Source organism: Carcharhinus amblyrhynchos, chromosome 12, assembly GCF_965287045.1.
Source record: "Carcharhinus amblyrhynchos chromosome 12, sCarAmb.v2.hapA, whole genome shotgun sequence".
Classification (NCBI taxonomy): Eukaryota; Metazoa; Chordata; class Chondrichthyes; order Carcharhiniformes; family Carcharhinidae; genus Carcharhinus; species Carcharhinus amblyrhynchos.
The window spans coordinates 30734603-30751688 of record NC_137335.1 but is presented as its reverse complement, the minus strand read 5'-3'; the positions used below and the strand labels follow the sequence as shown (position 1 = coordinate 30751688).

The 17086-nt window shown below is 41.0% G+C and overlaps 1 protein-coding gene across 3 annotated transcripts in view; it reads right to left on the bottom strand.

Annotated features, from left to right (window-relative positions):
- Nucleotides 1-17019, bottom strand: part of wtap (WT1 associated protein) — a 55588-nt gene extending 38569 nt beyond the window's left edge. Inside the window, exons 1-3 of one of the 3 annotated variants that reach the window (XM_080200311.1) lie at nt 16812-17019; nt 6563-6600; nt 6422-6477 (exon numbers count right to left, since the gene is read on the bottom strand). In XM_080200311.1, the coding sequence (XP_080056437.1) occupies nt 6422-6477; nt 6563-6592 (86 nt within the window). In that variant the 5' untranslated portion in view covers nt 6593-6600; nt 16812-17019. Of the gene's footprint in view, nt 1-6421; nt 6478-6562; nt 6601-16463; nt 16567-16620; nt 16761-16811 lie in introns of those variants that run through there. The other 2 variants (XM_080200310.1, XM_080200312.1) reach the window with 2 other exon arrangements.
- Between the last annotated feature and the right edge of the window lie 67 nt (nt 17020-17086).

Below are 17086 nucleotides of genomic sequence, written 5' to 3'. Positions count from 1 at the left end.
ACTCGAAGGGACAACCTCAGTGAAAGGATGCTCCTTAAAAACTGAAATAAGGAGGAATTTCTTCACCCAGAGGGTGGTGAATCTGTGGAACTCATTGCCACAGAAGGCCAGGTCACTGAGTATCTTTAAGACAGGGATATAGTTCCTTGATCGATAAGGGGATCAAGGGTTATAGGGAGAAAGCAGGAGAATGGGGATGAGAATCATATCAACATGTCTGAATGGCAGAGCAAACTTGATGGGCCAAATGGCTTAATTGTGCTCCTATATCTTATGGATATTTGAATACAGTAGTATTTCAAAATTTACCAACGATACCAAAACTTGGAGGAACAGCAAACAGTGAGGATGATACAAATTACCTACAACACGATAGAAAGGCTAGCTGAATGGTCAGGCAAGTTGCAGATGTGATGATGCAAAGCATTTTGGCAGAGGGTCAAGGGGGAAGCAATTCAGATTTAATGTCAGTTCTAAAAGAGTATGCAGGAACAGAGGGAACTAGGCTTCATGTGCATCAAATCTTTGAAAGTGGCAGAACATACGAGTTCTTCAGGATCTTGGCCTTCACAAATCAAGAACAAAAGCAGGGAAGTTATGCTGAACCTTTTTAAAGCTCTGGTTTGCTCCAGTTGGAACCTTTGTGTCCAGTTCTGCTCACCATACTTTAGGGGGGGATGTGAGGAGAGGGTGCAGAGATTTACCAGAATAGTCCCAGGGAGGGACTTACTTAAAGGTTGGTTGGAAAAGTGGAATTAATCTCCTTGGAGTAAAAGGGGACGAAGAGGAAATCTGACTGAAGTATACAAGGTTTTGACAGGTTTGGATAAGGTAAACAGAATCAGGAAAACCATGTACTTTTAGCTAACGCTACAAGAACTAGAGGATGCAGCAGAAATGGAAACAAATTAATTATTCCAAAGGGAAACAGGATGAGCACTTGGGGGTTACACCTGCAAACCTGACACCACTGACCACTTCTGGGGGTGAAGGAAGAGAATGACCACAGAGAAAAATGAGGTTAGCTGCCAATCAAGCAGGCAGCTTTTCCTTGGATGGCATCAAGTTTCTTGAGTGTTGTTGGAGTTGCACTCATCCAGGAAAATGGACAGTATTTCATCACAACCCTATTGTGTCTGTAAACAGCAGGCAGCTGCTTTGGATAGTTTGGGTAGAGACGATTTACTGGCCAGATGATTCCCAACCTCTGACCTGCTCTTGTCGTCACAGTATTTGTATGGCTGGCCCATTTTAGTTTCTGCTCAATGATGGCTCCCAGGATATTGATGGAGAAAAGATGTTTTGACTCTCGGAAACATTACTTGCCCCTTAACAGCTCAAGGTCTTGCTGTATATGAACACAAACTGCGAGTATCCGAGTTATACTGAACACAACTGAACATTGCACATTCTCACTTCTGAGTTTATGACAGTAGGAATGTCACTGATGAAGCAGCTGAACATGACTGGGCCTAGAACGCTACCCTGAGGAACTCCGTCAGCAATATTAAAAGCAAATGCTGTGGATGCTCGAATCTGAAACAAACAGCTGGAAACAGAAAATGCTGGAAAATCTGAGCAGGTCTGACAGCATCTGTGGAGAGAAGAGAGCTAGAGAATAGTTAGGAAAGTCATCCTGACTCAAAACGTTGGCTCTATTCTCTCTCCACTGGTGCTATTAGATTTGCTGAGATTCTCCAGCAGCGATGTTCTGGGACAACAGCCATTTTCAACCACAACAACCAGAAGTGGCTTCCTCCTGTGGTCTCGTGAGGAATGTCACTGAGCTGGTAAACCACTAGAGTATTGCTCTGGGGTTTCAGGTTCAAATTTCGCCTCAATACACAGTTAAATTTGAATTCTGAAATAAACCTCCTCCTGTGGCTCACCTGATTAATCTCCAGACTTCAATTTCCACTCAATTTGATCCTTACCTTTAAAAAGGATGATCTACAGAAGTTGTTTATTCCTGTTTGACACAAGAGTGGTAAGGGAACTGTGGCCAAATCGTGGATTACAAGGGAAATTAGAGATAGTATTAGATTCAAAGAAGAAGCATTCCCATCAGCAAAAACAATGAGGACTGGAAGGAGTTTAAAATTCAGCAAAGGAGGACCAAGGGATTGATTAAAGGGGGAAGTACAGTATGAAAGCAAGCCAGTAGGAACATAAAAAGCTGACTGGAAAAGTTTGCATAGGTATGTAAAGAGAAAAAAAGATTGACAAAAACAAAATGTAGGTCCCTTAGTCAGAAATGAAAAAAAATCATAATGGGGAACAATGAAATGGCAGAGGGACTAAATTCATACTTTGCTTGTCTTCACAAAAGACGACCCAAATAATGGACCATAAGTTATGAGGGAAACAAGTTTTAGTGAGGAGCTGAAGAAAATCAGTATTAGTAGAGAAATTGTTTTGTGGAAATTGAAGGTCAATAAATTCCCAGGGCCTGATAATCTTCATCCCAGAATATTTAAGGAAGTAGCCCTGAGAATAGTAAATCCACTGGTGGTCATTTTCCATAATTCTCTGGACTAGTTCCTACAGATTAGAAGATAGCCTGCTATTCAAAAAGGGAGGTAGCGAGAAAACAAGGAATTAAAGACCAATGAGCCTAACATCAGTTCTGGGGAAGTTGCTGGAATCCATCAATGATTTCATAGCTCAGCATTAGACAAAGTCAATATGGATTTACAAAGGGGAAATCCACGCAGGACAAATCTATTGCAATTCTTTGAAGATGTAACTAGTAGGGATTACCAAGGAGAACTAGTGGATATAGTTTATTTAGACTTTCAGAAGGCTTTTAAAAACATTTCACATAGTAGAATAAGTTAAAGCGCGTGGGATTGTGGGTAGAGTCTTGAGATGGGTAGAAAGCTGGTTAGCAGACAGGAAGCAGAGAGTTGACATAAATGGGTTTTTTCCTGAATGGTAGGCAGTGATTAATGGGGTACTGCAGGTATCTGTGCTAGAATCCTTACTGTTCAGTTTAACCTCCCAAATATTAAGATACAATGGAAGATGAAAATAATATTTTAATTGCCAAATTTGCATATGATACAAAGTTGGCTGGGGTCAGCTGTTAGCAGGCTGCACAGATGCTTCAGTGTGATTTGGACAGGTTGAATGAACGGGCATATGTAAGTCAGATGCAGTATAATGCGAATAAACGTGAAGTTATCTACTTCAATAGTAATGATCGGAAGACAGATTGTTACTTGAATGGGTACAAATTGAGAGGTGGATCAGCAAGATCTGGGCGGTATGGCGGCACTGTGGTTAGCACCACTGTCTCACAACACCAGGAACCAGAGTTCAATTCCCAGCTTGGGTCAATGCCTGTGTGGAGTCTGCATGTTCTCCCTGGGTTTCCTCCATGTGCTCCAGTTTCCTCCCACAGTCCAAAAGACACGCTGGTTAGGTGCATTGGCCCTGCTAAATTCTCTCTCAGTGACTAAACAGGCACCAAAGTGTGGAAACTAGGGGATTTTCATAGTAACTTCATTGCAGTGTTAATGCAAGCCAATTTGTGACAAATAGATAAACTTTAAACTCTTGGTGTCCTCGTGCGTAAGTTGCTGAAACTTATAGCAGGCAGTAAAAAAGGTAAGTGAAGTTAGCCTTCATTGCAAGAGGATTTCAGTATAGGGATAGGGATGTTTTATTGCAATTGTACAAACAGGGTGTTGGTGAGGCCTTGAGTATTGGAGAGTTTTGCTGTCCTTATCTGAGCAAGGATGTCCTTGCTACAGAGGGAGTGTAACAAAGACCTGCCATCCCAAAAATCAGCCTGGTAAACCTATCATATGAGCAGATTAGCTGGTTAGGATTATATCCTCTGGGCTTTAGACGAACGAGAGGGGATCTTATACAAACTTAAAATTCTAACAGGATTAGAAAGTGTTCTCTATAGTGGAGAGGGGTTCAGTTTGAGGATAAGGGCCAAATCTTTTAGGACTAAGGTGAGGAGAAATTTCTTCACCTAACAGCGAGTAGTGAATCTGAGGAATTCACCACAGAAAGTAGTGAGGCAATTTCAAGGAGAAATTAGATATGACTATGACATAGCTCTTGGGGTAAAGGGATCAAGGGATATTCACGGAAGACAGGATCAGGATACTGAATTTGATGATCAATCATGATCAAAATGAATGGCGGAGCAGAGTTGAAAGGCCTAATCTTGCTTCTGGTTCCTCTGTGCTAGGTATGACCAGTGGAGAGTTTGCTTCTGCCCCCCCCGCCCCTCACCTCGTGGCCTCATTGAGAACACAGTCAGTCAAATGTCCTAACGGCAGCCACTTCCACTTCAAGAGTTGAGCTCTTTTATCAACATCTGGACCAAAACTGATGTGCTCCAGAAGCGAGTGGTAGGTCATTAAGCAAGTAAATACTGCTTGATAACACCAATGACCACTTCGCTGACAATGGAGAGCGTAGACCGACAGGCTGGTTTTGTCAACGGGACACACCCAGTCAATTTTCCACACTGCAGTGTCGATGCCAGCACTAGTTGTACAAGAAGGGTTTAGGGATGTGGTTAGTTCTGGTCTTTTTATTACCATTGCTAGAATGTTCTCAGGGAACAAAGCCTTTGAAATCAATATAGTATCCAATGTTTTCAGTTCATTGAATCCCTACAGAGCAGAATGAAGCCATTTGGCCCATCAAGTGTGCACCAACCACAATCCCACCTATGCCCTATCCCCACAACTCTTGCTAATCCCCCTGATACTAAGGGACAATTTAGCACGGCCAATCTACCTAACCCCCACATCTGTGGACTGTGGGGGGAAACCCATGCAGATACAGGGAGAATGTGCAGACTCCACACAGTGACACAAGCTGGGAATCGAATCCAGGGCCTTGGTGCCATGTGGCAGCAGTGCTAAACACCAAGATGAATGAAATTAGCTGAAGACTGGCATCTGTGATGTTGGGAATCTCAGGCAGACTTAGCACTTGGCTTGGTTGCAGACATTTCAGCCTTGTCTTTAGCACTGGTGTGCTGGGCATGCCAATCAATATGGATGAGATATTGTGAAGACTCCTTCTCTTCCCATTAGTTGTTTAATTGGCAAACATCATTTTGGACTAGATCTGACAAGACCGTAGAGCTTCAATTGGTTGTAGGATCGCATAACTTGACATCTAATTTTTAAGTATGCCTGAACCATAGAAACCCTACAGTGCAGAAAGAGGCCATTTGGCCCACTGATCACATTTGCCCATTTGCACCAATCACAATCCCACCCAGGCCCTACCTCCATATCCCTACATATTTCCCTGCTAATCCCTCTAACCTACACATCTCAGGACACTAAGGGCAATTTTAGCATGGTCAATCAACCTAACCTGCATATCTTTGGACTGTGGGAGAAAACCCACATAGATGCGAAGAGAACGTGCAAACTCCACACAGACAGTGACCCAAGCCAGGAATTGAACCCAGGTCCCTGGAGTTGTGAAACAGCAGTGTTAATCACTATGGTATCATGCCGCCCACAGCCTGTTGCTGCTCCTGAAGTGCTTTCCTGCACTCTTCATTGAGCCAGTGTTGATCCCCTGGCTTGATGATAATGGTGATATGAGGGATTTTCTGGTCCGTGAGGTTACAGACTGTGGTCAAATACAGTTCTGCTATGGCAGGTGGCCCACAGTGCCACACGGATGCCCAGTTCAGTTGCTATACCTATCTGCAATCATGTTATTTAGCACAGTGCCATGCAACATGAATGAGGGCATTCTTAATATCACCACGAGGACTGTGCGATGATTGCTCCTACCAAAGCTGTCACGGACTGCTGCTACATTTTTGACAGGCAGATAAGAACATAAGAAATAGGAGCAGGAGTAGGCCATCTAGCCCTTCGAGCCTGCCCCGCCATTCAATAAGATCATGGCTGATCTGAGTGGATCAGTTCCACTTTCCCGCTTTCTCTCCATAACCCTTAATTCCCTTGTCTATCAGAAACCTATCTACCCGTGACTAGCCTCCACCACTTCAACAGGCAGAGAATCTCTGACAAGGGGAAACACCCTCTCTATATCCACTCTGGCTATATTGCTCAGGATCTTAAAGGTTTCAAATAATCAGTCTTGTTCCTCTAAATGCTAATGGACTCAAACCTAATCTTTCCTCAAAGACGACCTGCTTGTTTCGTGTATTAATCTAGTAAACCTTCTCTGAACTGCTTCTAATGCACTTACATATTTTCTTAAATGAGTAGACCAATACTACACACACTACCCCAGATGTGGTCTCATCAATGCCTTCCCTATACAGCTGAAGCATAACAATTGTAATCAATGCCCCTCACAATAAATGATGCTATGTTATAAGTGAATAAAAGGTCACATAAATGTTTGATGTGTATTCAACAATTACTCCCAGTCAAATTTTATTTTTGCAAAGCAGTACCTGGAACACAAGTCATCTCGGGATAGGGTTTTGAAATCTGATTCACTTAAGCGAACCTATTGTGAAACAAGACATTTGATTAGTTACTGCTAACTATAAGTAATGGGGTACAACATATTTATAGTTATTTTCTGAGCTTACCTTCTTTGGGAGAGGTTCTTCATTAGTCATTCTGCTATCTGAAAGAAAGTTTATAAAGATTATAATCTACACAGTCACAGAATTGTTACAGCACATAAGGAAACCATTTGACCCATTGCATCTGCATCAGCTCTCTGAATGAGCACCTCACACCAATACAGAATTGTTACAGCACAAAAGGAGGCCATTTGACCCATTGCGTCTGTGTCCGAACCAACTCTCTGAACAAGCATCTCACCTATTATCGTTCCCTGTAACCTGCATATTCTTCCTTTTCAGGTCTAATTCCCCTTTGAATGCCTACACTGCACTCGAGGCAGAGCATTCCAAACCCTAACCACTCGTCTTGAGAAAAACATTTCATATGACTTTTGCTTCCTTTGCCAATTACAGATCCAAGCCTCTTTATTCTTGAATGGGGAAATTTTCTTCCCACACACTGTACAGGCCCTGAATGATTTTGAATACATTTATTAAACTCTTTTCAACCTTTGGCAAAGTATTCTAGTTATGTAAAATATTGGTTATACGTTTGGAAAAACGCATCCAATTCTGGTCGCTGTACTACCAAGAGGACGTGGAGGCTTTGGAGGGAGTACAGAAAAGGTTTGATCAGGATGTTGCCTGGTACAGAGGGTATTAGCTATGAGGAGAGGTTGGAGAAACTTGGTCCGTTCTCACTAGAACGATGGAGGTTGAGGGTGACCTGATCGAAGTCTACAAGATGAGTGGCATGGACAGAGTGGATAGTCAGGAGCTTTTTCCCAGGTGCAAGGGTCAATTACTAGAGGGCATAGGTTTAAGGTGCGAGAGGTAACATTTAAAGGAGACGCACGAGGCAAGTTTTATTTTAAAACACAGAGGGTGGTGGGTGCCTGGAACTTGCTGCCGGGGGAGGCATTGAAGCAGATATGATAGTGAGTTTTAAGGGGCATCTGGACAAATACATGAATAGGATAGGAATAGAGAAATATGGTTCCCGGAAGGGTAGGGGGTTTTAGTTTAGTTGGGCAGCATGGTTGGTGCAGGCTTGGAGGGCCGAGGAGCCTGTTCCTGTGCTGTAATTTTCTTTGTTCTTTGACAGATTGAATAAACTGAGATTGTTCTCTCTGGAAAGACAGAGGCTGAGGGGCAACCTGATAGAAGTTTATAAAATTATGAGGGGCATAGATTGGTGGGGGCCTGGAATGCACGTCAAGTGAAGTGGTTGAGGCAAACACGTTAGTGACATTTAAGACTTATCTGGATAAACGCATGAACAGGCAGGAATAGAGGGATACAAGCAGTTGGTCTAGATAGGAAAACATGATCGTTGCAGGCTTGGTGGGCCAAAGGACATGTTCCTGTATTGTTCCCTTTTGCTTTTTGTTCTTTTCTTTAAAGAAAACAGTCCCAACTGCGCTAATCTACCTTAAATGGAGTTCGTCAACCCTGGAACCATTAGGAACCTTCCTGCAACCCCTCTAATGCCAATCCTTCCTAAAGTTCAGCAGACAGAACTGGATGCAAAGTTCTGGCCAAGATTTTTGCTTTAATAACTGTTCAGTCAACCTGCCCTGCCATCTTCCATGACTCCAATCTTTCTAGTCCTCCACCCCTCATGGATCTCACTTTGGCTCCAACACAGTATTAAACCTAATCCATCACCTGGCCCACCATTTCCACCAATCTGTCTACACCCTTTCGGAATTCTACATTATGCTCTTTACAGTGCTTTCAAACTTCATGCCATTCACAAACTTTGAAACTGTACCCTGTACACCAAGTTACTAGGTCATTAACATGCATCATAAAAAAAGGAAAAGTCTCTGGGGAACTCAAATACAATTATTCCTCCAACAAGAAAAAAAAAATCATTCAATCACTACTGTTTCCCTTCATTCAGACAATATAGTATCCATGTTACTAGTGTTCCTTTTAATTCCAACAGTTTTGTAATTTTGCTCGCAGGTCCATTAACGTAAATGGGTATCAATAACATTATCCCCATCAACCTTCTCTTTTATCTCTTCAAAAAACTCCAGCAAGTTAGTTGAACATTAGGAAATCATAAAATCCCTTCAGCGCAGGAGGCCATTTGGCCCATCGAGCCTGCACCGACAATGATCCCACTCAGGCCCTATCCCCATAACCCCACATATTTATCCTGCTAATCCCCCTGACACTAACTGACAATTTAACATGGCCAATCCATTTAACCCACACATCTTTGGATTGTAGGAAGAAACCTGAGCATTCAGAGAAAATCCAAGCAGACACAGGGAGAATATGCAGAGTCCCCACAGACAGTGACCCAGGCCCCTGGCATTGTGAGGCAGCAGTGCTGATCACTGTGCCATCATGCCACAGGCTGGGTTCCCTTATTTAACACACATTTGTTCACGGCTTAATTTTGTCCCAAATCAAGATGGTTCCCCACCAAAGTTACACTGAATGGCCCGTGGTTGCTAGGTTTATCTGTACACTTTTTTTTGAGTAAGAATGTAACATTTGCAATTTTCTAGTCCTCTGGGACCACTCCAGTCCAAGGGGGAACTGAATAATTAGGGTCAGTGATTGCAATTCCCACTCATTTCCCTCTGAATGCATCTCATCTGGTCTCAGTAACTTAACTTTTAAATAGAGATAATTTATACAAAATCACCTTTTTAATTTTAAATCCATCTAGTATATGAATTGCCTCATCTTTTAGCATGTTCTGGGTGTCATCTTTGTTAAAGAAAAATGCAAAGTATTCATTTGTACCCAAGCTTCTCTTCTGTCTTCATTTGTTAATCCTCTTATGTATGCTCATCTTTTTACCAGCCTTTTACTATTTATGTGCCTGCACAAGACTTTGGGATGCCCTTTTACAGCCATTACATATGACCATCACCAGGGATGGTAATACCAATGCTACAGAAAAATAGAAGCCTGTACTATTAATATATCCCTCTAAATTCCTCTCATCACAGCAATATGCATGTTAACGCCAGAATGGCACCCCAGTGTTTTCATACCAAAACCTACAACTGCACGACGTTCATCACACTTCAAGTGGCCAAAACAAGAAAGTGCCTTCAATATAGCTGTATGAAAATGTCACCATTATCTACCATGTCACACTGAAAATTCTAATGACAGAACACATGAATTGCCTCAAAAGCTATCCAACAAAAGCTGATTCAATAATTTCTACTGCTTAAACTAATCAACACAATTAACTCATCATGAAACATCCCATAGCTCACAACGTTGCATAGATAGAACTTAATGTAAGTAACCAGTTTGGTTATTGAAATAATTGAGTGGTCATTTAAGCATAAACCACACATATTACTGCAATTTATTTCCAGAAATTGGTCATGTTTTCTACATCAATCCTAATCTGGAAATATATTCAACTAGTGAAATAACAAAAGTATTTTGTACATTTATGTAATTTTGGGATACAAGTTAACTATAAAGTGCTGCTTTCAAATGTGGAATTAAAATAAGTCAGGACTATTGCAGGAGATAGTTTCCTGAAACCCCAATACCCTGCAATGGATGCAATTATAAATGAGCACTTCATGGTTTCCACCAAAATAAACCAAAAGAATGGTTTATTCTTCAATAAACATTGAGCTTTTTCCAACCTATCCCAGCACCATCATGTGTTTATCTAGCTTTCCCTCAAATGCACCTGTGCCATTAGAATCCCTACAGGGCAGAAGGCAGCCATTTGGCGCATCAAGTATTCATCAGCTCTCCAAGAGTATTTTACCCAGGTCCATCTCCTATCCCCGTAATTCCACAAATTTACCACGGCTAATTCACTTAACCAACACATCGTTAGAAACTACTGGCCTCAACTATATTGTGCAGTACCAAGTTCTACATTCTAATCACTCACTGACTAAATAAGTTAATTTTCTTATGATGTACTGACATTTTACATTTGACCCCCAGTTTTGCACTCCCCAACAAATACATTTTATTTTGTGTGTATTAATCCTTTTATAAGTTTATACAATAGTTGTTCCCCCCCTCAATGTTTTTCCTGATAGTAACATTCTCTTAGTTTGGGCATCATCATTGCAGACCTTTTTTCCACCTTCCCTAGTCCCTATATCCTTCTCTACCCCACTGCATAATCCATCTTATTATGGATTACCTGGCCTCTATTCTTCCTAACAAAATGCAATCATATGTGCCTATATTGAAATTATGTGTTCCATTTCATATCCATTCTGCAAATTTGTCACAAGTCTATCACACTATTGGCTATATCTCCCAATTTGGCACTGTCAAATTCTGAAAATGTACTACTACTTCCCAAGTATAAACTGTTTGTAAGAATAATTAGCAATTACTGTCCCAGCATCAATCCCTGTGCAACAGCACTTTCCACCTTTTGCCAATCTGAGTTGCCCCCACTATTGTTTTAGGCAGCTCATCATCCAATTTGTTCCTTGTCTCAACTGCACATGCTCCTAACAATGAGATTTAAAAATCTCAATGCGTATGTTACAATATCACTATCTTATCTGACATACTACATTAAAAAAATCTGCAGTTTAACAGAAAGATTATGAACATGTTTCCTAATAAAAATTTCCTCAACTGCACTTAAACAATTCTCTTGGGTAATATTCCCAGGATCTCTCTATAAACATGTCTAACACTTGCTCCCCAACACAAGTGTACAAAATATTCACTTTGCTAAAACAGTTATATCTGGATTCATAAAAATGATGCTCAAGTACAGCAACACATTTCCTTGCATGATGCTCAGTTTTATGAATTGAACTGCACCATATCAGAAGTTTATTTGCATTGACTTTAGAATTAAGGGGCCTATGCGAGCAACTAAGCTAATCACACTCCCAGTCTTTCCCTTGTGGTCCTGCATTTTCTTTTTCTTCAGTTAATTTTCTAATATGCCTTTGAAAGCCACAAATGAATCTATGTCCACCACATTCCAAATACATTCTTGAAACTGCCTCATTTCTCATGTCACCTTGTCATTTAGCCATTCATCCTAAACCCTCCAATGGGAAGTTTTCCCTGACTGTTTGGTCCAGACATGTCAGCTCTACCAAATCTTCTCTCAGCCTTCTATTCTGTAAGAAGCCCCAGCTTTTCCAAGATAACTGAAGTCCCTCATACCTGGATGCATTCTTGTAAATCTTTTCTGCAACCCCTCTAAAACTTTCTGAAGTCTTCCCCGACATGTGGTGCAAACAACAGAACACAGCCCTGCAGTTGAGGCTGAACCAGTTCTTTTTTTAAATAAAGGTTTTTTGGATCCTCCTTGTTTTGGTACTGTATATTAAACTTCCTTAACCACCCTGGTCACCTTCAATTTGTGCACATACGCTACCTGGTCCTTCTGCTCCTGCATCCATTATTTTATATTACCTTTCACTGTTCTTCCTACCAAATTCTATCACTTCATTCTGCTGTGTTAAATTTCATCTGTCACTTCTCTGCTTACTCAGAATCAGTCATACAACACAGCAAAGGCTCATCAATAATTATCACTAAAGGCACACGAATCCCATTTTTCAGCACTTGTTCCATATCCTTGAAAGTTATGATATTTCATATGCTCATCCAAGTATTTTTTAAACGTAAAGTTTCTGGCCTTTATTACCTTCCCCAGCACTGCATTCCAGATTTCCATCACGCTCAGCGAATTTTCTTTTTCTCAAATCCCCTCTGAATCTGCCTCTTACCCTAAAACTATGCCCCCCCTTCATCAATCCCTCAGCCAAGGGGAACAGTTTCTTCCTATTCACCTGTCCTCAGCCCTCAATCTCCTCATAGCCATCTCTGCTCTGAGCATCGTCTTTTGAAGTCTTTCCCATCCCTTGCACAATAATTCCAAGTTTGGTGTCATTTGCAATTTTTAAAATTGTGTCTTGCGCAGCAAAGTCTAGATCATTAATACATATCAAGAGCAGATGGGTCACAACACTGACCCCTGGGGAGCTCCACTTCCTCCTGCCTGAAAGACCAAAATTCATCAATATTCTGTTTCCGGTCATTCAAATAATTTAGTCACCGTGCTGGACTGACAAGTTGTGTAGTGCTTGAATGTATTTTGTACACCACAACAATATTACCCTCATCAACCCTTGTTCCCCATGAAGCTCAATTTAGCCATAACAAGTCTGTCTTGGCATTTCTTAATCTATGTTTATCCAATTGACTGTTCAACTTCTGGATTGTTTTGAAAAGCGTTTCCACGAACAAGGTTAAACTAGTACTTATAGTAGGCTTTTCTATTTAAACAAAAAGAGGATTTTCTGACAACACTCATATTGAAGGAAGTCTGCCCAGTCCCTCTACAATTTCTACTCCAAATAATTAACTCTAGTAGAGCCAGACTAATACCTGGTCTCCCTCAGTTTTTAGCCCATACAATGTCTCAGATACTTACTCCTTTACTGGTGACTTTGGAAGCATTCTCTTCCTTCATAAAGAACGGTTTCAAAGTGCCCCTTTTCCATCTCAGCCATGTCTTCCACAAGTTGATTTACTTTCTTGACTCCTCATTAGCTCCACCATTCTATATATCACCACTTTAGCATATCTATGAAAATTTTTGGATTTCCTTCTACATTACTTCCAGTCTTTTCTCACTCTACAGTTCCTCCCTTCTCTGAAATTTCTATATTAAGCCTGGCTTTCATTGGTAAACCACCTCCGTCACACAGATCTTTGTTTGTCCCATCTTGCCCCTTTTTGGGAATGTACCTTGACAATTCTGGAAACATCTTTTCAAAAGCAGCCCATTGATTAATTTATAGTTTTGGGTGTCAATTTTGACCAGATATGTTCTCATCCCATTGAAACTCACCCTACTCCAATTAATTATTTTTAATCTTCGTTATCCTTCCCCTTTTTCATAGGAATCCTAAACCTTATGATCACTGGTGTGTAAATGTTCCCCTGATACTTAATCCACCTCATTCCCCAGGACCAGCAGTGCCACCTTCCTCCTTGGGCAGTAAGCAGACCGATCAAGAAAATGCTCTTGAACAGTTAAAAAAACCCTTCACCTCCAACCTTTACCACAATTCCTATCCTAGCCTGCATTAGAATAATTAAAGTTCCCCATTATCACGACCCTATAGTTTTCGCACCATTTTGTAATTTATTTGTAAATTTGTTGCTCTATATTTCCCACTAGATAATGGCGTGCAGAGTACTCCAGTCACGTAATAGCATCTGTTATTTCTTAGCTCCAACCAAGTCTCTTCTGTCCTTGACCCCATATCCTCTTTCCAGCACCATCAGAGTCTTAAATCAATACATCTGGCTCCATCCCTTCCCCTTCTTTCCTGAAAAATCACATATTCAGGAATGTTTAGTACGCAGTTGCATCCGTTCTTGAGCCAGGTCTGTTATTTGCACACTCACGTTCTTAGTTTGATATCCGCAGTTCAGCAACTTTATGCACAATATCTAATTCAGAATTTATTGCATTTCTCTTAAAGGAAAAAACCTCAATCACGATAAGTCACTGCTTATAAGGATGTTATAACAAGTAAATAATCTTTTGTTTTTTCTGCAGCTCCCTTTAAAGCAGTACTCAGTTAGCAGGCTCATATGCCAACTGAGAGGCACCAACATTTGCATCTCTGGCATGGATTTTTGGAAAACTGCCTGGTTATTTTCGAGTAAGAGCCCACCATTTACACCACTTTCACTTGCCCTGGACAAACAGCTCTAACTATTGGCCATAGGCAATTACACAGATACCACTTGAAATTTACTTATAGTTTTGGGGCACTTAAAGCAAAATAATTCTGAATCATCTGTGCATTGCATCTCCACCCCCTTAAAGTACAAATTAGCAAGACCATTCTGGTTTTTGGTACCTGTTTCAGAGCTACATTACTTAAGACCAGAAAATGATGGAAAAACTGGAATGTATCTGAAAAGATACAAACAGTAAGAGCATCTTCACTGCCTCCAAATCGCCTGGGATCTCTAAAACTTCTGGGAGCCCTTCTTGCTGGTTTGTTAAAAATCATCATTGCAAGGAATGACGCACAATTTTTTACTGCCCATGTTAGGTAATCAAGGACAAAGGACTGATACTTTTGCATGGATTTTGGAAGGTGGTGAGTAGATGCAAACAAAACTACTTTTAAATTTCTCAAGCTACAGTGTCCATCATGCACAGTGGATGTCTGATACAAATGGCACTGCCTATATTTTGAAAAACAATACCAAAATGCAAACAGGACAGCAAGCATCTACTACACTGCAATGAAGTATATATTCTCACCTTATATACTGTTAAATATATTGGGCTATTGCAGATTATTACCAGGAGGAATTTCCTCGAATAACAAGGTGCGAACTTGGCTACCTGCTGTACTGTAAAATGTACAGATCAAAGTATCTCAATCTGAATTTAGCACAATATAGTTTTTGGAAATAGTTTTAAAAACTCCCCCAGAAGAAATTGCATTATAAAGCACAAAGCTTTTTACCATGTTTTGGCTTCTTCACAAAGAAGAAACAAGAACCACAAACTTCAAATACATGTTGAAGTGTGCTTTTGATGATCAAAATTAATCAAAAACTTAGATATTCAAACGTTCATTACCTAGGCTAATTGGGCTTAGAGAGTTCTGTATTTCCATAAGATGACTCCCACCCAATTATTTAGCTTCAATGTTGCACTGCAAATTGCTGGAAGCAAGTTGGGTGAACAATGGGACCAACAGTCTCTACCTCAACTATGAAGATTCAACAGTTGGAGAAAAAAGTGAACAACGGAGAAGAACATGGGTGAATTAGAGTCAAGTACAAAAAGAGAAATACTGTATTGAGAAGATTTCACTGAAAGAAAGAGACTAAAGAACATCTATAATGTCTGAGGGTACCCTTTCTAAACCCATCAGGTTTTAACGACATTGCTAATTCATAAATACTATCATGACTAGAGCCATCACGATAGGAGATACCAGCCCCAACTTCCTGCAGAGAGCTTTGTCTATTTACTGTGCCAATCCAGCAATTTCTTGAAGCTCCTGGAGAGATCAACACTGAGGCCTTCATTTTGAGGTTCAGAGAACAGCACAAATCATCCAACAATTTGTGGTGACTCAATTTCAGGTGCATATCGCCATCACCAGGAATGGCTCTTTTTAATATAACTCTTTTTAACCTTAACCGCACCATTATTTTGCTAGCAAACACCTCGACTTCAGCCTGAAACGCAACTGATTGTTACAATAACTTTACTCCTAAATCTTGTGACCCGCTGCATTCTCTCATATTTATCTTACTGACATTGGTTATCATGCACCCATTTCATTTTGTACCCACCTTTTTAAAATTGCTCTCTATTTGGGTTATACAAGTTACATGATTCATGCAAAAGGGAACCAAAGATACACAGAGTATATTACACTGAAGTGGTAAAAACTTTGCATTCTACTTCGATATTTAAACTTTTGATGTAAAAATTTACTTTCCAACGCAACATGTATCTAAGCAGTTATATACATGTACTGCAAAAAAAATGACAGAGTCGAGGAAACAAGACATTTCCGTAAATGTTATCCACATTAAGAAAACTCGAAACAAAATAACTCTGTAGCTCAACGTATTAGTCTGTTGTGACTCCCACTAGAAGCCCAAAATTTCGAGAAAACACAGCTTCGGTTAAACATTTGCTGTTAGGACAAATCTCATCAAGTCAGAGGAGTACACTTTACATTGTGGAAAGGGCTTTGTATCAGTGGTGACACAAGCCCTAACCCTCCAGTCTTGTCTATAACCGCGATTAGGTCCAACCCTAAAGAATTCAATTTCCGTATAAGTAAAAACAACCAGGCCCGATAGAAGCCTACTGCCCACCAAACAAACCCATCCTTGTCGCTCGACCTAACTAAATGGGGACGGGATACATTACCTAGTTAAGGCCGAGCTTAAAAAAAAACGGTACGAGGCAAAAGACATACTCGGTGTTATTTAAAACAAGTGCACATAGTAGAGGAAAACGCGCGCAGGCCCCCACTTTTGGACATTGGGGCGAGGCAAGGCAAAACGTTATGTTCAGAAACACAAACCGTGAGCCTGGCTGCAAGGCCCCGGTGTGAGGAGGGGCCAGAACCACTACAGCTCTTCAGAAATGTACCCCTTTTTCTGACTCAACCCGTTGTTTGTGAGGGTAGAAAATCCTACACAAAATGGCGTCGCCTGTCTGCGGCCTAGCAGCGCCAAACCCGCACGACGCACGCTTACGCACAGCCTCACTCACCCGACCTCCTCCACTCCAGTCCTCCAGCCCCTCAGAAAATGGAACTCCAGCACTCAACACAACGCTTACAATACTAACTGATTCAAGTAAATCTAGCAAGCTATTACCACAACCGCCATGTGTGTCAGGGAATGAAGGAATACAAAGCGCATGATGGGATGGAAACACGCACTTTAAAATTCATTAACGGGACTGCGAGCGGAAGAGCACACGGAACCACATCACCAAAATAATCCCTTCCGCCCTAAACAGCCCACACAGGCTGGTCTTCCCAA